Here is a 24,835-nt window from a genome sequence, read left to right as displayed (position 1 = left end):
CTCTTTCACTGTCTCATTGTCCTGCCTCAGACTCCCGAGTAGCTGGGATTACAGGTGCTTGCCACCATGTCTGGCTAATTTTTTTTTTTTTTTTTTTTTTTGAGACGGAGTCTCGCTGTGTCGCCCAGGCTGGGTGCAGTGGCGCAATCTCGGCTCACTGCAAGCTCCACCTCCCGGGTTCATGCCATTCTCCTGTCTCAGCCTCTCCGAGTAGCTGGGACTACAGGCGCCCGCCACGATGCCCGGCTAATTTTTTTTTTTGTATTTTTAGTAGAGACGGGGTTTCACCGTGGTCTTGATCTCCTGACCTCGTGATCCACCCGCCTCGGCCTCCCAAAGTGCTGGGATTACAAGCGTGAGCCACCGCGCCCGGCCATGTCTGGCTAATTTTTATATTTTTAGTAGAGATGGGATTGGCCAGGCTGGTCTTGCACTCCTGACCTCAGGTGATCCGCCCATCTCAGCCTCCCAAAGTGCTGGGATTACATGCCTGAGCCACTGAGCCTGGCCCAAAATTTAGTTGTTTATCTGATCTTCTGATAAATCATGACAGAGAAGATAGCCAAATCCCAAAACAGGCCCCTTTTAGCTGGCAGGATAGGGAAGTCCCCGCTGTTTTAACTCTTGCAAGGAAAGTGATCTGAAGTTACATCAACCAACCCACTTTTCGTATTATGCTGTTTCTTGTTCCTGCTTCAGCTACCTTATAAATACCAATTGTTTTTGTAACCCCCAAAGGGGTTTACTCTGCCTGCTGCCTAGACAGAGCCAATTTATTAAGACACGGAAATTGCAATAGAGAAAGAGTAATTCACACAGAACCAGCTGTGCAAGAGACCAGAGTTTTGTTTTTTGTTTTGTTTTGTTTGAGACAGTCTCTCTCTGTCGCCCAGGCTGGAGTGCAGTGGCCCGATCTCGGCTCACTGCAAACTCTGCCTCCTGGGTTCAAGCAATTCTCTGCCTCAGCCTCCCGAGTAGCTGGGATTACAGGCACCCACCACCACACCCGGCTAATTTTTTTGTTTTTTTTAGTAGAGACGGGGTTTCACCATCTTGGCCAGGCTGTTCTTGAACTCCTGGCCTCGTGATCCACTCGCCTTAGCCTCCCAAAGTGCTGGGATTACAGGCGTGAGCCACCGCGCCCAGCCAGGGAGCACAGTTGTTAAAGACAACTTGGTGGGTGAGGGGAAGCCAGTGAGCCAGGAGTGCTCATTGGTTAGAGATGAAATTATAGAGAGTTGGAGCTGTTTTCTTGTGCTAAGTTAGTTCCTGGGTGGGGGACCACAAGATTAGATGAGTCAGTTTATTGATCTGGGTGGTGCCAGCTGATTCATTAAGTGCAGGGTCTGCAAAATATTGTAAGCACTGATCTTAGGAGCAGTTTAGGGAGGGTCAGAATTTTGTAGCCTCCAGCGGTATGACTTTTTTTTTTTTTTTTTGAGATGGAGTTTCGCTCTTGTTGTCCAGGCTGCAGTGCAATGGCGCCATCTCAGCTCACTGCAACCTCCGCCTCCCGGGTTCAAGCGATTCTCCTGCCTCAGCCTCCCAAGTAGCTGGGATTACAGGCAAGCGCCACCAGGCCCAGCTAATTTTGTATTTTTAGTACAGACGGGGTGTCTCCATGTTGGTCAGGCTGGTCTCGAACTCCCGACCTCAGGTGATCCACCCGCCTCGGCCTCCCAAAGTGCTGGGATTGCAGGCGTGAGCCACCGTGCCTGGCCTCCAGCAGTATGACTTATAAACCATAAATTTTTTGGAGATGGAGTTTCACTCCTGTCGCCCAGGCCAGAGGGCAATGGCCCAATCTCCGCTCACTGCAACCTTCACCTCCCAGTTTTAAGTGATTCTCCTGCCTCAGCCTCCCAAGTAGCTGGGGATTACAAGCACCTGCCACCACACCCGGCTAATTTTTGTATTTTTAGTAGACACGGGGTTTCACCATGTTGGCCAGGCTGCTCTCTTAACTCCTGACCTCAGGTGACCCACCTGCCACAGTGTCCCAAAGTGCTGGGATTATGGGCATGAGCCACCATGCCCAGCATAAACTATAATTTTTAATCTTGTGGCTAATGTTAGTCCTACAAAGGCAATTTAGTCCCCAGGCAAGAAGGAGGTAGGCTTTGGGAAAGGGCTGTCACTGTCTTTGTTTAAACTATAAACTAAGTTTTTTAAAGTTAGTTCAGCCTACACCCAGGAATGAACAAGGACAGCTTGGAGGTTAAAAGCAAGCTAAATTCAGTTAAGTTAAATCTCTTTCACTGTCTTTTTTTTTTTTTTTTTTTTTTTTGAGACGGAGTCTGGCTCTTTCGCCCAGGCTGGAGTGCAGTGGTACAATCTCAGCTCATTGCAACCTCCGCCTCCCGGGTGCACGCCATTCTCCTGCCTCAGCCTCCCGAGTAGCTGGGACTACAGGCGCCTGCCACCATGCCCGGCTAAATTTTTGTATTTTTAGTAGAGATGGGGTTTCACCGTGTTAGCCAGGATGGTCTTGATCTCCTGACTTTGTGATGCGCCTGCCTTGGCCTCCCAAAGTGCTGGGATTACAGGCTTGAGCCACTGCGCCCAGCCTCTTTCACTGTCTTAATCATAATTTTGCAAAGGCCATTTTATTCTGCCACCTCTAGCAGTGTCTCTTCTAAATCTTTATATAAGATGCTGCTTGATTCACAAGTCACTGATAAAGGTCAATTAGATCTTTAAACTAAATCTGTGAGGCCAGGCACGGGGGGGTCTTGCCTATAATCCCAGCACTTTGGGAAGCTGAGGCAGACAGACCACTTGAGGTCAGGAGTTCGAGACCAGCCTGGCCAACATGGTAAAACCCGGTCTCTACTAAAAATATAAATTAGCCGGATGTGGTGGCACACACCTGTAATCCCGGCTACTTGGAAGGCTGAGGCAGGAGAATTGCTTGAACCCAGGAGATGGAGGTTGCAGTGAGCCAAGATTGCACCACTGCACTAAAGCCTGGGTTACAGAGCCAGACTCCATCTCAAAAATAAATAAATAAGGCCGGGCACGGTGGCTCATGCCTGTAATCCCTGCACTTTGGAAGGCCGAGGCAGGTGGATCACCTGAGGTCAGGAGTTCGAGACCAACCTGGCCAACATGATGAAACCCTGTCTCTACTAAAAATACAAAAAAATTAATCAGGTGTGGTGGCGCCTGTAATCTCAGCTACTCGGGAGGCCTGAGGCAGGAGAATCACTTGAACCTGGGAGGTGGAGGTTGCAGTGAGCTATGATCAGGCCACTGCACTCCAGCCTGAGCAATAAGAGTGAAACTCTGTCTCAAGAAAAAAAAAAAAAAAAAAAAAAGGCCGGGCGCGGTGGCTCACACCTGTAATCCAGCACTTTGGGAGGCTCAGGTGGGTGGATCACGAAATCAGGAGATTGAGACCATCCTGGCTAACATGGTGAAACCCCGTCTCTACTAAAAATGCAAAAAATTAGTCAGGCGTTGTGGCGGGCACCTGTAGTCCCAGCTACTCGGGAGGCTGAGGCAGGAGAATGGCCTGAACCTGGGAGGTGGAGCTTGCAGTGAGCCGAGATCGCGCCACTGCACTCCAGCCTGGGTGACAGAGGGAGACTCCCTCCATCTCAAAAAAATAAATAAATAAAACCTTTAAAATTTAATTAGACAATTACAGTAACTACATGCAAAAGGGAAGCTGTGCTATTGTGCTTAACACTTGCATAATCCCAGTGATACAACACAAATTGATGGTGCAATCCAATGCCAATACCATAATATTCCAGGTTAATATCTTACACTTTGCTGCCTTTTTTCCCCCTTGTCTACTTGGAGGTACTAGAAAAATATTTCACTCGAAAATGTATCTTCACCAGATAGTATTATGAAATATGATCAGTTTTCAGGTGCACAGCCTATAACTGAAGTTGAATATAAGGTTTTCTAAACAGTTGTTTTATACTAGGCTGAACTGGTCTAATCTTGAACAACAAGCATTAGAGAAGTATTAAACAAAAAACAAGGTTCTGTGCATTTGGAAACTAACAGAAAACCTGTCAATATTTATTATACCAAAGTCAACCATTCAGTCAATTAGATGGTATATTAATACAAACAAAAGTTATTTATAAATCTTTTATTTTAAAATTCTACCTTGTTAAAAATTAATCAGTAAGTGTCCTGGTAACTATACCAAAACATATTTTGTTACAAGGGCAAGCTTAATTCAGTAACACAAAAAGGTATACGTATGTATTAATATGAAGAAATAAGGAATTAAAATAGATTCTTATTTAGATTTACTTATTCAGAAATGATTCAAGTCAAACAGTTTATTTTCTATAGATTTACAATATTTTGCCCTCAACAGAACTAGAGTACTAAACAGAAAGTGATTCTGTACAATTGGCCATAATATGTACAAAGATGCCTCCAGTTGTTTTAAAAAAATTTATAACAATACTTAGTTACTTCTAATAGTCATTAAGATTTTAGTTCTGTTCCTTGAATTACATTCCGAATCTTCTCAGCATCAATTTGTACAATTTTGTTGGATGGATCAATCTTAAGTGCCGCTTCATAATCCTGTAGGCCTGTGTTTATATAGCAATGATGATGAATACAATAAATATTTTATTAGCACTTCTTTTATCTAGACAATAGTTGTTAAAAATAACCACTAGTAGCATGGTTCAGGACAAGTACCAAGTTTTAAATTAGATTCCCATTTTTTTTTTTTTCTTTTTTTTGAGACAGAGTCTCCTTCTGTTGCCCAGGCTGGAGTGCAGTGGCACGATCTCGGCTCACTGCAAGCTCCACCTCCTGGGTTCACACCATTCTTCTGCCTCAGCCTCCCGAGTAGCTGGGACTACAGGCACCTGCCACCACGCTTGGCTAATTTTTTGTATTTTTAGTAGAGACGGGGTTTCACCGTGTTAGCCAGGATGGCCTCGATCTTCTGACCTCATGATCCACCCACCTTGGCCTCCCAAAGTGCTGGGATTACAGGTGTGAGCCACCGTGCCTGGCCCCTAAATCTATTTAAAATAAAATAAAATACATGCTATGTTTTCTGTATACATGGAGCTAAATTACAGACCTTAATACAATCTAACAAATATAAGCAATGTGCATGCACTATGGTAGATCAGTTATTTCCGAGCTTAGGTGTGTGTGTATACACACACACACACACACAAATACATACATACATACAGGGTACGACCAAAGAAGCTCTTTGAGATAAATATCCATGATATCTCAAATCATTTATATATTTTATCTTTTTTTTTTTTTTTTTTTTGGAGGCAGAGTCTTGCTCTGTCACCCAGGCTGTAGCGCAGTGGCGCAATCTTGGCTCACTGCAAGCTCTGCCTCCCGGGTTCACACGCCATTCTCCGGCCTCAGCCTCCTGAGTAGCTGGGACTACAGGCACCCGCCACCACACCTGACTAATTTTGTTTTTGTATTTTTAGTAGAGACGGGGTTTCACCGTGTTAGCTCGGATGGTCTTGATCTCCTGACCTTGTGATCTGCCCGCTTCAGCCTCCCAAAGTGCTGGGATTACAGACATAAGCCACCGCGCCCAGCCTATCATGTATTTCTTTTTTAAGAGACAGGGTCTCACTATGTTGCCCAAGCTGGTCTCAAACTCCTGGCCTCAAGTCATCCTTCCACCTCAGCCTCCCCAGTTCCTGGGATTACAGGGGGGAAGCACCACACCCAGCATTTATCACACATGTTTCTATGAAGAGTTGTCTGGTAATATAGCATTTTTTTTTTTTTTTTGAGAAGGAGTTTCACTGTTGTTGCCCAGGCTGGAGTGCAATGACGTGATCTCGGCTCACCGCAATCTCCGCCTCCTGGGTTCAAGCGATTCTCCTGCCTCAGCCCCCCAAGTAGCTGTGATTACAGGCATGTGCCACTACGTCCAGCTAATTTTGTATTTTTAGTAGAGGGTTTCTCCATGTTGCTCAGGCTGGTCTCGAACTACCAACCTCAGGTGATGCACCCACCTCTGCCTCCCAAAGTGCTGGGATTACAGGCATGAGCCTCTGCACCGAGCTAATATAGCATTTTTCTAGACTGAAACTTGTTGTTCACACTTATTTTAATTCTCTTCTTCAATGAATTTTTTAAATATAATTTAGAAATCATGTATTGTCAGATATGCTGCAGACATTACTAAGAATAAATGCTAAAAATATTAAAAAACGGAGTCCTTAAAAGTCACAATCTTAAATAATTCCAATGATATTTTTTTCAGAGTATAACTTGGGACTTAAACTATTTCTATCAATTCCTTACCTTCTACATACAATTCTAGTTGACAGAACGCTGTTCCACGTCGTACATGTGCCTTCATTCTCGCATTAGCATTGTCTGTAACAGGTGGCATCAATAATTCCAGTGCCTTACAAAATATATATAATTATTACAAGAAAGTTATAATTTCTTTTTTTTTTTTTTTTTTTTTTTTTTTTTTTGAGACGGAGTCTCGCTCTGTCGCCCGGGGTGGAGTGCAGTGGCGCAATCTCGGCTCACTGCAGGCTCCGCCTGCCGGGTTCACGCCATTCTCCTGCCTCAGCCTCTCCGAGTAGCTGGGACTACAGGCGCCCGCCACCACGCCCGGCTAATTTTTTGTATTTTTTAGTAGAGACAGGGTTTCACCGTGGTCTCGATCTCCTGACCTTGTGATCCACCCGCCTCGGCCTCCCAAAGTGCTGGGATTACAAGCGTGAGCCACCGCGCCCGGCCAAAAGTTATAATTTCTTAATTTAAACAAGCAAAAGCCTGGACGTGGTGGCTCACGCCTGTAATCCCAACACTTGGGGAGGCCGAGGTGGGTGGATCACCTGAGGGCAGGATTTTGAGACCAGCTTGGCCAACATGGTGAAACCCCGTCTCTACTAAAAAAAAAAAATACAAAAATTATCTGGGTGTGGTGGTGCACACCTATAGTCCTAGCTACTTGGGAGGCTGAGGCAGGAGAATTGCTTGAACCAGGGAGGTGGAGCTTGCAGTGAGCCGAGATCGCGCCACTGCACTCCAGCCTGGGTGACAGGGTAAGAATCCGTATCAAGAAAAAAAAAAAAAAAAAAAACAAGCAAAAACATGGTAAAAATTCTAATTTTAAAATAAGCCTCGGGTGGGCCTGGTGGCTCACGCCTGTAATCCCAGCACTTTCGGAGGCTGAGGTGGGCAGATCACCCGAAGTCAGGAGCTTGAGACCAGCCTGGCCAACATGGCAAAACCCCATCTCTGCTACAAATACAAAAACTAGCCAGATGTGGTAGCGGGCACCTGTAATCCCAGCTACTCAGGAGGCTGAGGCAGGAGAATCACTTGAATCCGGGAGGCAGGGGTTGCAATGAGCCAAGAACGCACCACTGCACTCCAGCCTGGTGACAGAGTGAGACTTTGTCACACACACACACACACACAAACACACACACACACACAAAGGCCTCGGCCGGGCGCGGTGGCTCACGCCTGTAATCCCAGCACTTTGGGAAGCCCAGGCAGGCAGATCACGAGGTCAGGAGATCGAGACCATCCTGGCTAACACGGTGAAACCCCGTCTCTACTAAAAATACAAAAAATTAGCCGGGCGTGGTGGCAGGTGCCTGTAGTCCCAGTTACTCGGGACGCTGAGGCAGGAGAATGGCGTGAACCCGGGAGGTGGAGCTTGCAGTGAGCAGAGATTGTGCCCCTGCACTCCAGGCTGGGCGACAGAGCGAGACTCCGTCTCAAAAAAAAATAAAAATAGCCTCAAGCACTCACCTAAATTTTTAGCTTAGCTGGTACAGGAATTTACCAAATACAGATATATTATATATATAAAACAAATATATATATATAAATATATACATATATATATAAAAACAAATAATTATTATCAGGTCTTCCAGAAGAGATATGTTGAACAACTTAAGGAATTTTTCAGTTGTTCCTATGTGGGATTCATACCCCTCCAAGGTTATTATTCGGCTTATCATTTCACATGTCCACAGCTTTATTTTTACTAGTAGGAATTATTAAATAGCATTTGTGGGCTTTTGTATTCAGACTGTATTCATTCATTCCACAAATATTTGTTTGCATTGTGAGAGTCAAAGAAAAACTGGATCATGAAAGTCATATGATATCTTTTTTTTTTTTTTTTTTTTTTTTTTTTTTTTTTTTTTGAGACGGAGTCTCGCTCTGTCGCCCAGGCTGGAGTGCAGTGGCGCGATCTCGGCTCACTGCAAGCTCCACCTCCAGGGTTCACGCCATTCTCCTGCCTCAGCCTCTCCGAGTAGCTGGGACTACAGGCGCCCGCCACTACGCCCGGCTAATTTTTTTGTATTTTTAGTAGAGACGGGGTTTCACCGTGGTCTCGATCTCCTGACCTCGTGATCCGCCCGCCTCGGCCTCCCAAAGTGCTGGGATTACAAGCGTGAGCCACCGCGCCCGGCCTGAAAGTCGTATGATATCAAAGTGAGGAGGACTTGGTTGTGTCCTCCATCTCCTCAATCTCAAGAAGCCACCTAAGGGATTTTGCACATGATATTCCCTTAAAACAAGTTATCTTGACATGGAAAAAAGAAAAAGCTGTAGAAGTTCAAGACATACACATGAAATATTAGTAATGGAAAGTAGAATACACTAAGTTACCCTGCAAATGAGAAAATGATTGTAGAGATATCTGGGCTGGGTGCCAGGTGCGGTGGCTCACGCCTGTAATCCCAGCTCTCAGGGAGGCAGAGGCAGGAGGATAGCTTGAGCCCAGGAGTTCGAGACCTGCCTGGGCAATATAGCGAGACCCACTGCGCCCGGTCAGTAACAACTGATTTTTAATCTAACTAACTATTCATAGAAGTCACAAAAAAACACCAGTTCCTTGTCCATTAGTAAAAAATCAGTTAAATAAGAAAGACAATCTTTAAAATCTTTGCATCTTAATTATTTCAATTGAACAGAAAAAGATCATCATTTAAATCAATTAATAGAAGGATATATTTAAAGCACCATATATCATAAATAGATATCCATACCTTAGAAGAATCTTCAATAGCCTTGTGTAAGTTTTTTAGTTTTAGGTGGCAAGCAGCCCGGTTCAAATACAATAGTGGCATCTTATTATTTAGTCTTATGGCTAAATTATATGCATTGATAGCTGCCAAATAGTTTTCTGTTGCAAACAATTTGCTAATGAGACAAAAACAGAGAAGAAAAACAATTTAACATTGAAACAGAAACACAGAAATAATATCTAATTGTATCTGACAAAGAGGATGGCTTACCTCTTTTTGCATTCTCTTTAGGGTAAACGTTGGCTGCACTGAATCCATCTCTTTTCACATATACCAGCCTGTCATTTGAATGGAATGGATCTCACTCCCACCTCCAAGGGTAGACATTAGTAATTTAAGCCAGTAGGCATATTTGTATTATTTTTGCTCCAGAAATTGACTCAGGGATGGGCTTGTGTGACTTATATTGTTCTATTTAGAATGAAGCCTGTGGGTTGGTTTCAAAGTTGGAGAACGAAAAGTTGGGCAAATTTCTCCCCCTGCTGGATATAAGTGAAGAAGTCACATAGCCCACATTGTTGCTGACCATTTTTAACACCGTGGGAAGAGCTGGCATTAGAATAAAGCTGATACTATGGAAATATGAAAGAAATAAAAGGCAGAAAGAAACCGAGCCCTTCATGATACAGTTAAGCTGCTGGATCAAGCTTTACTTGAAATAGAAAACACCTTTAGCTGTTTAGTTATGTAAGACAATAAATTCCTTTCAATATAAAAAAATTGGGTTTTTTGGTTACTTGCAATGGATATACTCTTTCAGTTTAAATGTTCCAAAATTCTCTTCAAATAAAGAGATGTACACGATTAAAGGATTTCTTCAAAATGCAAAGTCTTTGCTTTTTGTTTGTTTGTTTTTTGAGATAGAGTTTCACTCTTGTTGCCCAGGCTGGAGCGCAATGGTGCGAACTTGGCTCACCGCAACCTCTGCCTACCAGGTTCAAAGGATTCTCCTGCCTCAGCCTCCTGAGTAGCTGGGATTACAGGCATGCGCCACCACGCCTGGCTAATTTTGTATTTTTAGTAGAGATGGGGTTTCTTCATGTTGGTCAGACTGGTCTCGAATTCCCAACCTCAGGTGATCTGCCCACTTCGGCCTCCCAAAGCGCTGGGATTACAGGCCTGAGCCACCCCACCCAGCCTGTTTTTTATGTATAATTTCCACTTACAAAAATTTGAAAAAGTACATAAACAGGAAAATGGAAAATACTTTGCTGAAAATAAAAAGTCATATAAATATAACTTTGTATTCATGTTCATTCCATTATACTGCATACTTTGCTGCTCTAGAATATTAAACATGTCAAAAGTAAACCTATAAAAGCAGCCAGTAAACTGAATAAAAGGTAAGATTACACCATTGTCACATCTAACTTGAGCTAAACTCAAGCTGAAAATAACTCGTACAAACTAGAAAAGCTAATTCTGTGGGTACAGTTTACATTTCTGAAATGCCTCATATCAGCGACGTTTCTGATTGCAAGTAATAGAACCACAACTCAAGTGGGCTTAAACAAGTAAGGAAATAAATTATCTCACATTTTAAAAGTCTATAGGATTAAGGCCCTTATAAAGAAGATAAAAAAATAAAAATAAAAAGTCCAGAGGAAAGAAGCTCCAAGCCCAATTAGCAGCTCAAAGATGTTATGAAGGCCACAGGCTCCTTCCATCTGTCCATTCCACTGTACTCAGCAGGAACCACAATCAGGCTGGTTTTCCTCATGGACATATTAGCTCAAGGTGCCACATACAGGCATAATACTCATTGGAAGAAAAGGTAACAGTATTTTCTGATATGTGTTCCCTAAGAGAAAGAAAATCTTTCCCAGAAAACTCCCAGTTTACCTCCTTTCACATCTCATTAACCAAAAGTACATATCCTTAAAACAAAAACACAAACAAAAATCAGTCTTTCTCTCCCTCAAACTCTCTTTTCCTTTATCCTTGCCTCCCTCCCTGCCTGCCCCCTGCCCCACCACCATCTCTCTCTCTCTCTCTTTACTCCTACCCCCACCTCCCCAATTTTACTCCTCACTACTATATACTGCTGTTTAGAATGCTTTTAAAAATTCAAAAACATGACCATCTTTCCATGTTAGAAAATAGAGAAATACATTTTTATAGAGTATACATAATACATGGATTATTCTTATAGTATTCTCTCATAAGTGCTAGGACTTCTGAAACCAATTTCCTCCTACTTAGGTACATTTAGGGGGTCTTGTTTTCCAATACTTTTGTTTTTATAAAGAACATTATAATAAGTATTTTTGTACCTATATCTTTTTTTTTTTAAAGCAGGAATGCAACTAAAGCAGTCATGATCTGTTGAAGACAATGAGAATTTATCGCTGGACTTGGAATAGGCTCACTATCCTAAGTCACATGGGCAAGGGCTGCACACCTCAACAAAATATGGGCTCAGCTAATAAGGATAAAGGGAGAGAATAAATGTTGGCTAGGTAATCCACAGTGTCTATAACAAACCTTTTTTTAAAAACTGTAGTAAAAATATATGTAACAAAATTCAGCATTTTAACCATTCTTAAATGTAAAACTCAGTGGCATTAACTACATTTACACTGTGCAGCCACCACCACCATCCATGTTGAGAACTGTTTCACCTCAAATTGAGAATCCATACCCACTATGGAATAAGTCTCCATTCCCCCTCCTCTCTAGTCGTTCGCAGCCACCATTTGACTTTCTGTCTCTATGAGTTTGACCACTCTAAGTAACTCACATAAGTGAAATCATATATTTGTCCTTTTGTGACTGGCCTATTTCATTTAGCATAATGTCTTCAAGGTTCCTCCATGTTGTAGCATGTGACAGGACTTCCTCTCTTTTTAAAGCTGAAATAACATTACATTGTTACGGACATAATACATTTTATTTATCCATTTATCCCTCAATGGACACTTGGGTTGCTTATATGTTTTGGATATTGTGAATGTTATTGTCATGAACATGGTTGTATAAATGTCTGTTTGTGTTCCTGCTTTTAATTCTTTTGGGTATACACCAAGAAGTGGAATTACTGGACCATATAATTCTATTTTTTGCCAGGCATGGTGGCTCACGCCTATAATCCCAGAACTTTGTGAGGCCAAGGCGGGCAGATAGCTTGAGATCATGAGTTTGAGACCAGCCTGGGCAACATGGCAAAACCCTGTCTCTACAAGAAATACAAAAATTAGCTGGGCACGGTGGCTTGTGCCTGTGGTCCCAGCTACTTGGGAGGCTTAGGTGGGAGGATGGCTTGAGCCTGAAGGGTAGAGGCTGCAGTAAGCCAAGTTCACACCACTGCACTCCAGCCTAGGCTATAGAGCCAGACCTTATCTCAAAAAAAGAAAAGAAAAATCTATTTTTTTTTTTTTTCTTTTGAGACAGAGTTTCGCTCTTGTTGCCCAGGCTGGAGTGCAATGGCGCGACCTCGGCTCACAGCAACCTCCGCCTCCTGGGTTCAAGCGATTCTGCTGCCTCAACCTCCCAAGTAGCTGGGATTACAGGCATGCAACACCACGCCTGGCTAATTTTGTATTTTTACTAGAGACGGGGTTTCTCCATGTTGGTCAGGCTGGTCTCGAACTCCTGACCTCAGGTGATCCACCCGCCTCGGCCTTCCAAAAGTGCTGGGATTACAGGCATGAGCCATTGCGCCCGGCCCTATTTTTACTTTTTTGGGAACCACAATACTGTTTTCCATAGCAGCTGGATCATTCAACACCTCTACCAACAGCACACAGGATTCTAATTTCTCCACATACTAACACTTGTTATTTTCTGTTTTTTTTTTTTTTCTGAGTAGCCATCCTAATGGGTGTGAAGTGGCATCTCATAGTGGTTTTGATAAGACATTTCCCAAATGGAGCGCCTCTGCCCGGCCACCCACCGTCTGGGAAGTGAGGAGCGCCTCTGCCCGACCACCCACCGTCTGGGAAGTGAGGAGCGCCTCTGCCCGACCACCCACCGTCTGGGAAGTGAGGAGCGCCTCTGCCCGACCACCCATCGTCTGGGAAGTGAGGAGCGCCTCTGCCCGGCCACCCCGACTGGGAAGTGAGGAGCGCCTCTGCCCGGCCACCCATCGTCTGGGAAGTGAGGAGCGCCTCTGCCCGGCCACCCATCGTCTGGGAAGTGAGGAGCGCCTCTGCCCGGCCGCCCTGTCTGGGAAGTGAGGAGCGCCTCTGCCCGGCCACCCATCGTCTGGGAAGTGAGGAGCACCTCTGCCCGGCCACCCATCGTCTGGGAGGTGAGGAGCACCTCTGCCCGGCCACCCATCGTCTGGGAAGTGAGGAGCGCCTCTGCCCGGCCGCCCTGTCTGGGAAGTGAGGAGCGCCTCTGCCCGGCCACCCATCGTCTGGGAAGTGAGGAGCGCCTCTGCCCGGCCACCCATCGTCTGGGAAGTGAGGAGCGCCTCTGCCCGGCCGCCCCATCTGGGAGGAAGTGAGGAGCGCCTCTGCCCGGCCGCCTCGCCTGGGAAGAAGTGAGGAGCGCCTCTGCCCGGCCGCCCCGTCTGGGAAGAAGTGAGGAGCGCCTCTGCCTGGCCACCCCGTCCGGGAAGAAGTGAGGAGCACCTCTGCCCGGCCACCCATCGTCTGGGAAGTGAGGAGCGCCTCTGCCCGGCCGCCCCGTCTGGGAAGTGAGGAGCACCTCTGCCCAGCCACCCATCGTCTGGGAAGTGAGGAGCGCCTCTGCCCGGCCACCTATCGTCTGGGAAGAAGTGAGGAGCGTCTCTGCCTGGCCGCCCCGTCTGGGAAGTGAGGAGTGCCTCTGCCCGGCCGCCCCGTGTCTGGGAAGAAGTGAGGAGCGCCTCTGCCCGGCCGCTCCGTCTGGGAGGTCTACCACGGAGGCCAGAAGCAATGTGGGGGCTGGACGTGGTGGCTCACGCCTGTGGTCCCGGCACTCTGGGGGGCGAGGCGGGTTGATCACTTCGGGCTAGGAGTTCGAGACCAGTCTGGCCAACTTGGCGAAACATGAAAAATACAACAGACAAACCAACCAACCAACTCAGTGACAACAAAACAGGTCTACCCTGGAGTCATACTCTAATTTTTTCTATTTTCCTCCCTTTCTGATCCTTTATCCCACTTTCTTTTTCTTCCTCTTCCTTCTCCCTCTTCTTTGTCAAATAGAGGATTGAGTTATTATCACTGATCCATATAAAGTCCCTCTCTCATTTATTTTAACTCCCACCCCCATTTCTATTCCCCGACTTCCCATGTGCAACCTTCCTAATATGTTTGATACGCATCTTTTTGTTTGTATGTATTTTTTAGAAAATGTTTATTGTTTTTGTGTGCAAAAAAAATTAATAAAAAAAAAAATTAAAAAAAAAAAAAAAAAGACATTTCCCAAATGGTTAGTGATGTTAAACATCTTTTTATATTTACCAGCCATTTGTCTCTCTTCTTGGAGAAATGCCTATTTAAGTTCTTTGCCCATTATTTTTTTTTAAATTATTATTATTTTTTTGAGTAGTCTTGCTCCATTGCCCAGGTTGGAGTTCAGTGGTGCCATCTCAGCTCACTGCAATCTCTACCTCCCAGGTTTAAGTGATTCTCATGCCTCTGAGACTCAGATTAGCTGGGATTACAGGTGTGCGCCACCACGCCCAACTAGTTTTTGTATTTTTAGTACAGACGGTTTCACCATGATGGCCAGGCTGGTCTCGAACTCCTGGCCTCAGGTGATCCACCCACCCTGGCCTGCCAAAAAGCTGGGATTATAGGTGTAAGCCACTGCACCTGGCCTCTCTGCCCATTTTTTAATTAGGTTTTTTATTTTGTTGTTGAGTAGTAGTTCATATATATTCTGGATCTACAAATACTTTCTCTATTTTGTGGGTTGCCTTTTTACTCTATTTATAGTGTCTTCAATGCACAAAAGTTTTTAATTTTGATGTGGTCCAACTTAACCATTTTTTCTTTTGTTGCCTATGGTTTTGGTGTCATATCCTGGAAACGTTACCAAATCCAGTGTAAGGAAGCACCCTGTGTTCTCTTCTAAGAGTTTTATAGTTTAGTTCTTACGTTTAAGTCTTTAATCTATTTTGAGTTCTTTTTGTACATGATATTAGGAAAGGGCCCAATTCTTTTTCTCATTCTTTTTTTTTAGATGGAGTCTTGCTCTGTCACCCAGGCTGGAGTGCAGTGGCTCGATCTCAGCACACTGCAACCTCCACCTCCTTGGTTCAAGCGATTCTCCTGCCTCCGCCTCTGAGTAGCTGGGATTACGGGCGCCTGCCATCACACTCAGCTAATTTTTTTTTTTTTTTTTTTGAGACAGAGTTTCGCTCTTGTTGCCCAGGCTGGAGTGCAATGGAGCGATCTTGGCTCACTGCAACCTCCGCCTCCCGGGTTGAAGCGATTCTCCTGCCTCAGCCTCCCGATTAGCTGGGATTACAGGCACCTGCCAACCACGCCCAGCTAATTTTTGTTTTTTTTTTTCTTTCTTTTTTTTTTTTTTTTTTGAGTCAGAGTCTTGCTCTGTTGCCCAGGCTGGAGTGCAGTGGCGCGATCTCGGCTCACTGCAAGCTCCGCCTCCTGGGTTCACGCCATTCTCCTGCCTCAGCCTCCCGAGTAGCTGGGACTACAGGCGCCCGCCACCACGCCCGGCTAATTTTTTGTATTTTTAGTAGAGACGGGGTTTCACCGTAGTCTCGATCTCCTGACCTCCTGATCCGCCCACCTCGGCCTCCCAAAGTGCTGGGATTACAAGCATGAGCCACCGTGCCCGGCCTAATTTTTATATTTTTAGTAGAGATGGAGTTTCGCCATGTTGGCCAGGCTGGTCTTGAAATCCTGATCTCAGGTGATCCACCCATCTCGGCCTCCCAAAGTGCTGGGATTACAGGAGTGAGCCACCGTGTCCAGCCAATTCTTATGTTTTTAGTAGAAATGGGGTTTCACCATGTTGGCCAGGCTGGTCTCAAAATCCTGACCTCAAGTAATCCGCCCATCTTGGCCTCTCAAAGTGCTGGGATTATAGGCGTGAGCCACCATGCCTGGCCAGAAATTTTCTTTTTATCTTGAGATGGAGTCTCACTCTGTCACCCAGGCTGGAGTGCAGTGGCACGATCTCGACTCACCGCAACCTCCACCTCCCAGGTTCAAGCAATTCTCCTGCCTCAGCCTCCTGAGTAGCTGGGATTACAGGCATGTGCCACCACGCCTGGCTAATTTTGCACTTTTAGTAGAGACAGGGTTTCTCCTTGTTGTTCAGTCTGGTGAACTCCCAACCTCAGGTGATCCGCCCGCCTCAGCCTCCCAAAGTGCTGGGATTTCAGGCGTGAGCCACTGCGCCCGGCCCTATTACCTCGTTCTTATCCATGTTATTGTACTTCCCACACAGTGTTTTAAGTATTTGTGTATGTCTCTCTCCTCCTGATTTCTGTTGGTAAGTGCCTATAGTCTGGCAAGTAGCAAGCAATCAATAATTGCTTATTTAATGGCTGAATAAATGAATAGGAAGGAAGAAAGGAAGAAGAGAAAGAGGAGGAAAGATTATATATGGTTTTACTCTTGGGAGTTAGAAGAACCAACCTGTCAGTTCCAGGCTTCTAACCTTCAGAAAAATTGCCAACTCCAGCTAAACGCCACAAAACAATCCCAGGTGTTGTAACAGACAAGAGAAAAGATCAAGAAAAAGTAGAAAGAAAGGAAAAATATAGATATTATGGTAGACAGATAATGCACCCCCAACCAAAGAAAAAAGATGTCCATATTCTAATCCCAGAACCTATGAATGTTACCTAACATGGCAAAAAGGACTTTGCAGATGTGATTAAGTTAAAGAGTTTGATGGAGAGAGTACCCTGGATGATGTAGGTGGGACTTACATAAACACAAGAGGCCTTATAAAAGACAGAAGGAGGCAGGAGACTCAGAAAAGGAGAAGAGATCGTGGAAGCAGAGGTCAGAATACTGCAATCAGTGGCTGGGGAGCCGCAATTCAAGGAATGCAAACAGCTTCGAAGCTGGAAATTTAAGAAAATAGCTTTTCTCCTAGAGCCTTGAAAAGGAATGCAACTGACACCTAATTTTGGCCCAGTGAAACTCATTTTGGACTTCTGAATTACAGAACTATAAGATAATAAATTTGTGTTGTTTTAAGCCACTAACTTTGTGGTAGTTTTTTTTTTTTTTGAGACAGAGTCTCGCTCTGTCGCCCGGGCTGGAGTGCAGTGGCGCAATCTCGGCTCACTGCAAGCTCTGCCTCCCGGGTTCAGGCCATTCTCCTGCCTCAGCCTCCGAGTAGCTGGGACTACAGGCGCCCGCCACTGCGCCCGGCTAATTTTTTTGTATTTTTTAGTAGAGATGGGGTTTCACCGTGGTCTCGATCTCCTGACCTCGTGATCCGCCCGCCTCGGCCTCCCAAAGCGCTGGGATTACAAGCGTGAGCCACCGCGCCCGGCCCTATGTGGTAGTTTGTTATAGAAGTAATAGGAAAATAAACACAGAAGTGTATATGATGAAATATAATAGATAATATCTATAGCCGCCTCAAAATATGAACACAAATTGCCATTCAGAATATACCAGAATTCACTGTTTTTGATCAGTATGTTAAAATATTCATGGCCGGGTGCAGTGGCTCACGCCTGTAATCCCAGCACTTTGGGAGGTCAAGGTGGGCGGATCACCTGAGGTCAGGAGTTTGAGACCAGCCTGGCCAACATGGTGAAACCCTGTCTCTACTAAAAATACAAAAATTAGTTGGGTGTGGTGGCAGGCGCCTGTAATCCCAGCTACTGAGGAGGCTGAGGCAGGAGAATCACTTGAACCTGGGAGGCAGAGTTTGCATTGAGCCAAGATTGTGCCATCACACTCCAGCCTGGGGAATAAGAGCGAGACTTCGTCTCAAAAAAAAAAAAAAAAAAAATCCATATACAAATGAATAAAATCACTGCCCAGATATAAGATAATTTCTGGGATAATATGGTAATCTTTTTTGTGTTTATACCACTGACCTGGAAGGCAGTAAGATGGTAATCTTTAAAAATGGATTTGAATAGGTCCCACACCAGGGCTCATGCCTGTAATCCCAGCACTTTGGGAGACCAAGGTGGACGAATCACTAGAGGTCAGGAGTTCGAGACCAGCTTGACCAACATGGTGAAACCCCGTCTCTACTAAAAATACAAAAAAAATTCGCCAGGTGTGGTGGTGGATGCCTGTAATCCCAGCTACTTGAGAGGCTGAGGCAGGAGAACCGCTTGAACCTGGGGGGTAGAGGTTGCAGTGAGCTGAGATTGCACCACTACACTCCAGCCTGGGTGACAAAATGAGACTCTTTCTCAAAAAAAAAAAAAAAAAAAGAAAAAAATTGACAAGAATAATCAAAACAGCTGTAGCTTTGCAAAAAGACTGTTTTTATGGGAGACATCAGGAAGGACTTACGTCAAATGTAAAACGGATTTTAAAAGGAATTTTAATAAGCATTCCGAAAGATGTAATTTTTTTCATTTTTATGACATTTAAATAAAAAAATAAAATTAGAGCCTCACTGCCTTGTTATCTGACTTTTAAAATATGGAGGCCCTGTCTACCTTATTTGCTTATTTGCATTATCTTTCTCCAACAACACACAAACAGACAAAATATCTAGAGAAAGTGATAACTACTTTTTTTGTTCAAAGACAGGGTCTCACTCTGTTGCCCAGACTGGAGTGCAGTGGCACAATCATAGCTCACTGCACTGGGCTTGAGGGATCCTCCCGCCTCAGCATTCTGAGTAGCTGGGACTACAGGTGCCTCACCACGCCAGGCTAATGTTTTATTTTGTTTGTTTTTTTGTGGAGACAAAATCTCACTTTTTTGCCCAGGTTGGTCTCGAACTTCTGGCTTCAAGTGATCATCCCACCTCAGCCTCCCAAAGGGCTGGGATTACAGGCATGAGCCCCCATACTCGTCCTATGATAACTACTAATGTCTTCATACATGATAAAGCTCATGATCAGAGTTCAAACAACTTACTTTCCTTTATCCTTCAACCATTCTGGGTTCTTTTCTTCTTCTTTTAAATCGCAAAGTTCAGCTATGTCAGTATTCATTGCTCTTCGCGCCTCAGCTTGTTTGTGTAGCCACTAGAATGAGAAAGAAGTCTTATGAAGAATATAAAGGTCTTTTTTTAATTAACATCTCCTTTTAGATTTTCCATCTTCCTCCAGTGGATGGAAATATCATTTGTTATGCACTGAGTGTTTGTGTCTCCCCCATCTCTCCTCCAAATTGATATACTGAAGCCATAACCATCAATGTGAATCAGTATTTGGAAGTGGGGCTTCTCAGAGGTAATGAGGTTTAGGTCATGAGAGGAGAGCTCCCAAAATGAGTTTATCCTTATAAGAAGAGAAAGAGATCAGAGCTCCACCACCCACTATGTGAACACAGTGAGAAAGTGGTTGTCCGCAAGTTATGATGAGCGCCCCTACCAAGAACCATGCTGGCACTCTGATCTTGGATTTCCCAGCCTCCAGAACTATGAGAAGTGACTGTTTATTGTTTAAGCCACCCGGTCTATGGTATTTTGTTTATAGCAGCCAGAGCAGATTAACGTACTACTTGATAGTGGTAATTATTATTTTTTTTATCTTGCTCTGTCACCCAGGCTGGAGTGCAAGTGGCGCAATCTCGGCTCACTGTAACCTCTACCTCCCAGGTTCAAGTGATTCTCCTGCCTCAGCCTCCCGAGTGGCTGGGATAACAGGTGTGTGCCACCATGCCTGGCTACTTTTTGTATTTTTAGTAGAGACAGGGTTTCACTATTTTGGCCAGGCTGGTATTGAACACATGACCTCCTGATCTACCCACCTCAGAATCCCAAAGTGCTGGGATTACAGGCGTGAGCCACCACGCCTGGCCGATGATGGTGATTTTAATCTTGCAAGATTTATATATATATTTTTGAGACGGAGTCTTGCTATGTCACTCAGGCTGGAGTGCAGTGGCATGATCTCGGCTCACTGCAAGCTCCGTCTCCCGGGTTCACACCATTCTCTTGCCTCAGCCTCCCGAGTAGCTGGGACTACAGGCGCCCGCCACCAAACCCGGCTAATTTTTTGTATTTTTAGTAGAGACGGGGTTTCACCATGTTAGCCAGGATGGTCTCAATCTCCTGACCTTGTGATCCGCCCACCTCGGCCTCCCAAAGTGCTGGGATTACAGGCGTGGGCCACTGCACCTGGCCATATTTATATATTATTAAACTTTTTTTTTTTTTTTTGAGACAGAGTCTCACTCAGTTGCTCAGGCTGGAGTACAGTGGCACAATCTCGGTTCACTGTACCCTCCGCCTCCCAGGTTCAAGCGATTCTTCTGCCTCAGCCTCCCAAATAGCTGGGACTACAGGCACGTGCCACCATGCCCAGCTAATTTTTTGTATTTTTAGTAGAGACAGGGTTTCACCATATGGGCCAGACTGGTCTCAAACTCCTAACCTTGTGATTCACCTGTCTTGGCCTCCCAAAGTGCTGGGGTCACAGGCTTCAGCCACTGTGCCTGGCCTTAAACTTTTTTTTAAACCTCAATAGCTGGTGGAAATACAATAGATGAAATTTCTAGCCAAATTTCTTGCTTTCTGGGAGTTCATGTGATATTATTATTATTTTTTTTTTTTTTTTCTGAGACGCTCGCACTCTGTCCCCCAGGCTGGAGTGCAGTGGCATGATCTCAGCTCACCGCAACCTCTGCCTCCTGGGTTCAAGCAATTCTCCTGCCTCAGCCTCCTGAACAGCTAGGATTACAGGAGTGTGCCACCATGCCCGGCCAATTTTTGTACTTTTAGTAGAGACGGGGTTTCACCATATGGGCCAGGCTGGTCTCAAACTCCTGACCTTGTGATTCACCCGCTTCAGCCTCCCAAAGTGCTGGGATTACAGGCGTGAGCCACCATGCCCAGCCCATGTGATTATTATTTTGCCTTTCTGGGTTATAGTATTTTCATTTTTTTTTTATTATACTTTAAGTTCTAGGGTACATGTACAAAACATGCAGGTTTGTTACATATGTATACATGTGCCATGTTGGTGTGCTGCACCCATTAACCAGTCATTTACATTAGGTGTATCTCCTAATGCTATCCCTACCCCCTCCCGCCACCCCAGAACAGGCCCCGGTGTGTGATGTTCCCCTTCCTGTGTCCAAGTGTTCTCATTGTTCAATTCCCACCTATGAGTGAGAACATGCGGTGTTTGGTTTTTTGTCCAGCTTCATCCATGTCCCTACAAAGGACACGAACCCATCCTTTTTTATGGCTGCATAGTATTCCATGGTGTGTATGTGCCACATTTTCTTTTTTCTTTTTTATTTTTAAATGGCACAGTGGTTTAATCTCTAGAATCCCAGACAACAGATTTGAGTTATTCATTCCTATAGGATCTGGCTGTGCTTCCTACTCTGACCAAAAAGATTCATGTGTTCAGATACAACAAAGCTAGCTTTCTAACTTACTAACTTACAATGTATATGCATATGCACATGCCTGTGTATTCCCCGCCATGTATTTATTCTTCATGCTTGGTTTTCTAGCATTTCCAAGTTCGCAGTAAAAGTTTCAATACACATTTATTTCTCTAGTCTGCAGTGGAGCAAGTAACATATCTTAAGGAGACAGAGTTTTTTTTTTTGTTTTTTTTTTGTTTTTGTTTTTGTTTTTGAGACAGAGTCTTGCTCTGTCACCCAGGCTGGAGTGCAGTGGCGTGACCTTGGCTCACTGCAAGCTCTGCCTCCCAGGTTCACACCATTCTCCTGTCTCAGCCTCCCGAGTAGCTGGGACTACAGGCAGTCGCCACCATGCCCGGCTAATTTTTTTGTATTTTTGGTAGAGACGAGGTTTCACCGTGTTAGCCAGGATGGTCTCGATCTCCTGACCTTGTGATCCGCCCATCTCGGCCTCCCAAAGTGCTGGGATTACAGGCGTGAGCCACCGCGCCCGGCCTTGTTTTTTTTTTTTTTGAGATGGGTTCTTGTTCTGTTGCCCAGGCTGGAGTGATGTGGCATGATCTTGGCTCACTGCAACCTCCACCTCCCGGGTTCAAGCAATTCTCCTGCCTCAGCCTCCTGAGTAGCTGGGACTACAGGCGCACGCCACCATGCCCGGCTAATTTTTTGTATTTTAGTAGAGACGGGGTTTCATCGTGTTGTCCAGACTGATCTTGAACTCCTGAGCTCAGGCAATCCGCCCGCCTTGGCCTCCTAAAGTGCTGGGATTATAGGCGTGAGCCACAGCACCCGGACTGAGAGTTGTCGAAATGCTCACAGGAAGTGTTTCTGTGTTAAAAAGTTGAGAAGATGGAAGCTGAATCCTCCTTGTATTCAGAAGGCTGTTTCAGAAGGTCACTGTTGGCAGGCTTCTCCCTACAGGGATTCAGCAGTGAGGGAGCAGAGTATTTGGGGGACAACTGCTTCTTCTGGAGGGGAGAGAATGAGATGGAGTTCACCAGCAGCTCTTATGTCAGACTTTTAGCAGGATTCAGCTTTATAAATAAGCTTGTCGCCTCTGAGTATAGGGTCTTCTCATCAACACTCTGAACATTACAGGAAACAAAAAATTTCTTTCCTTCAACTTTATCAAGTTGGCTATTTATCATAACAACAGAACAAAGAGGGATAGGTCTTTTACAATTGATGGTGAGATTGGCAGTCATGACGATTCCCCCAGCCATCATTGCACACATACCAACAGTAGCATCAAGCACGGTTGCAATGGCACCTCCATGAATGAATCCAGGTGGTCCTTCCAGGTAAGAGCCTCCTTGAAATAAGCAAACCATCCTTTTCTCAACGTCATTGTAGAACATCATGTATTCAAAGCCCAGGCCATCATCAAAGCTTCTGGTGAAGAGCTGGGCCTGTGACACTTGTTCTTCTTTCATAAGCTTTGGGTCAAGAAAACGGGTTTTGAAGTCTTGAATCCTTTCAGTAGGTGTACGTTTATATGAAGGCAAACGTTTCCAGGAGTCGTCTTCACATTTCTTCATAAACTGGTAAAAGAGCAGTCTTAGGTCCTTGTTCCAGCTGGGGTTGGGGACAGAATAGTCCTTAAGAATGACTTCCTCAGAAGAAAATGACCTCAGCGCGGGTCGTGGCTCACGACCCGACAGGCGCCAGCCTACCAGCGGCAGCCGGCAAAGGGCCCCCAGCGTGCGGAGGTGCCCAGTGCAGCTCCTCAGCATGGCTCAGGGCTGTGCAGGCCGTGGGGCCACGCTTGCTCTAGCCCTGGACGGCACACACTACTGCCACATTTTCTTAATCCAGTCTATCATTGATGGATATTTGGGTTGGTTCCAAGTCTTTGCTATTGTGAATAGTGCTGCAATAAACATATGTGTGCATGTGTCTTTATAGCAGCATGATTTATAATCCTCTGGGTATATACCCAGTAATGGGATGGCTGGGTCAAACGGTATTTCTAGGTCTAGATCCTTGAGAAATCGCCACATTGTCTTCCACAATGGTTGAACTAGTTTACAGCCCCACCAACAGTGTAAAAGTGTTCCTATTTCTCCACATCCTCTCCAGCACCTGTTGTTTCCTGACTTTTTAATGATCACCATACTAACTGGTGTGAGATGGTATCTCATTGTGGTTTTGATTTGCGTTTCTCTGATGGCCAGTGATGATGAGCATTTTTGCATGTGTCTCTTGGCTGCATAAGTGTCTTCTTTTGAGAAGTGTCTGTTCATATCCTTCACCCACCTTTCGATAGGGTTTATTTTTTTCTTGTAAGTTTGTTTGAGTTCTTTGTAGATTCTGGATATTAGCCCTTTGTCAGATGAGTAGATTGCAAAAATTTTCTCCCATTCTGTAGGTTGCCTGTTCACTCTGATGGTAGTTTCTTTTGCTGTGCAGAAGCTCTTTAATTAGATCTCATTTGTCAATTTTGGCTTTTGTTACCATTGCTTTTGGTGTTTTAGACATGAAGTCCTTGCCCATGCCTATGTCCTGAATGGTATTGCCTAGGTTTTCTTCTAGGGTTTTTATGGTTTTTAAGTCTTTAATCCATCTTGAATTAATTCTTGTATTAGGTGCAAGGAGGGAATCCAGTTTCAGCTTTCTACGTATGGCTAGCCAGTTTCCCCAGCACCATTTATTACATAGGGAATCCTTTCCCCGTTTCTTGTTTGTGTCAGGTTTGTCAAAGATCAGATGGTTGTAGATGTGTGGTATTATTTCTGAGGGATCTGTTCTGTTCCATTGATCTATATCTCTGTTTTGGTACCAGTACCATGCTGTTTTGGTTACTGTAGCCTTTTTTTTTTTTTTTTTTTTTTTTTGAGACGGAGTCTCGCTCTGTCACCCAGGCTGGAGTGCAGTGGCGCGATCTCGGCTCACTGCAAGCTCCGCCTCCCGGGTTCACGCCATTCTCCTGCCTCAGCCTCTCCGAGTAGCTGGGACTACAGGCGCCCGCCACCACGCCCGGCTAATTTTTTTGTGTTTTTAGTAGAGACGGGGTTTCACCGTGGTCTCGATCTCCTGACCTCGTGATCCGCCCGCCTCGGCCTCCCAAAGTGCTGGGATTACAAGCGTGAGCCACCGCGCCCGGCTGGTTACTGTAGCCTTGTAGTGTAGTTTGAAGTCAGGTAGCATGATGCCTCCACCTTTGTTCTTTTGGCTTAGGATTGTCTTGGCAATGTGGGTTCTTTTTTGGTTCCATATGAACTTTAAAGTAATTTTTTTTCCAATTCTTTGAGGAAAGTCATTGGTAGCTTGATGGGGATGGCATTGAATCTATAAATTACCTTGGGCAGCATGGCCATTTTTACAATATTGATTCTTCCTATACATGAG

The 24,835-nt window shown here is 45.0% G+C and overlaps 2 protein-coding genes across 9 annotated transcripts in view; both read right to left on the bottom strand.

The window, feature by feature from the left end:
• Window positions 1–24,835, bottom strand: part of DNAAF4 (dynein axonemal assembly factor 4) — an 83,954-nt gene that overhangs the window by 10,427 nt on the left and 48,692 nt on the right. For 2 of the 8 annotated variants that reach the window (XM_055279218.2, XM_055279222.1), the window contains exons 6-9: window positions 19,022–19,131; window positions 9,009–9,162; window positions 6,280–6,385; window positions 4,290–4,565 (exon numbers count right to left, since the gene is read on the bottom strand). In XM_055279218.2, the coding sequence (XP_055135193.1) occupies window positions 4,456–4,565; window positions 6,280–6,385; window positions 9,009–9,162; window positions 19,022–19,131 (480 nt within the window). In that variant the 3' untranslated portion in view covers window positions 4,290–4,455. Of the gene's footprint in view, window positions 1–4,289; window positions 4,566–6,279; window positions 6,386–9,008; window positions 9,163–19,021; window positions 19,132–24,835 lie in introns of those variants that run through there. The other 6 variants (XM_055279219.2, XM_063639421.1, XR_008657816.2 and 3 more) reach the window with 5 other exon arrangements.
• Window positions 21,191–23,318, bottom strand: LOC129482808 (acyl-coenzyme A thioesterase THEM4). Its single transcript, XM_055279225.2, has one exon. It carries the CDS (start codon window positions 23,218–23,220, stop codon window positions 22,495–22,497), a length of 726 nt encoding a protein of 241 aa, XP_055135200.1. The 5' UTR covers window positions 23,221–23,318; the 3' UTR covers window positions 21,191–22,494.

Source organism: Symphalangus syndactylus, chromosome 5 (assembly GCF_028878055.3).
Source record: "Symphalangus syndactylus isolate Jambi chromosome 5, NHGRI_mSymSyn1-v2.1_pri, whole genome shotgun sequence".
Classification (NCBI taxonomy): Eukaryota; Metazoa; Chordata; class Mammalia; order Primates; family Hylobatidae; genus Symphalangus; species Symphalangus syndactylus.
This window is presented reverse-complemented; position numbering and strand designations above follow the sequence as displayed.

Bases quoted from the DNA above. Each gene is read 5' to 3' on its own strand.
- LOC129482808 (XM_055279225.2), bottom strand. From the start codon at position 23,220: ATGCTGAGGAGCTGCACTGGGCACCTCCGCACGCTGGGGGCCCTTTGC.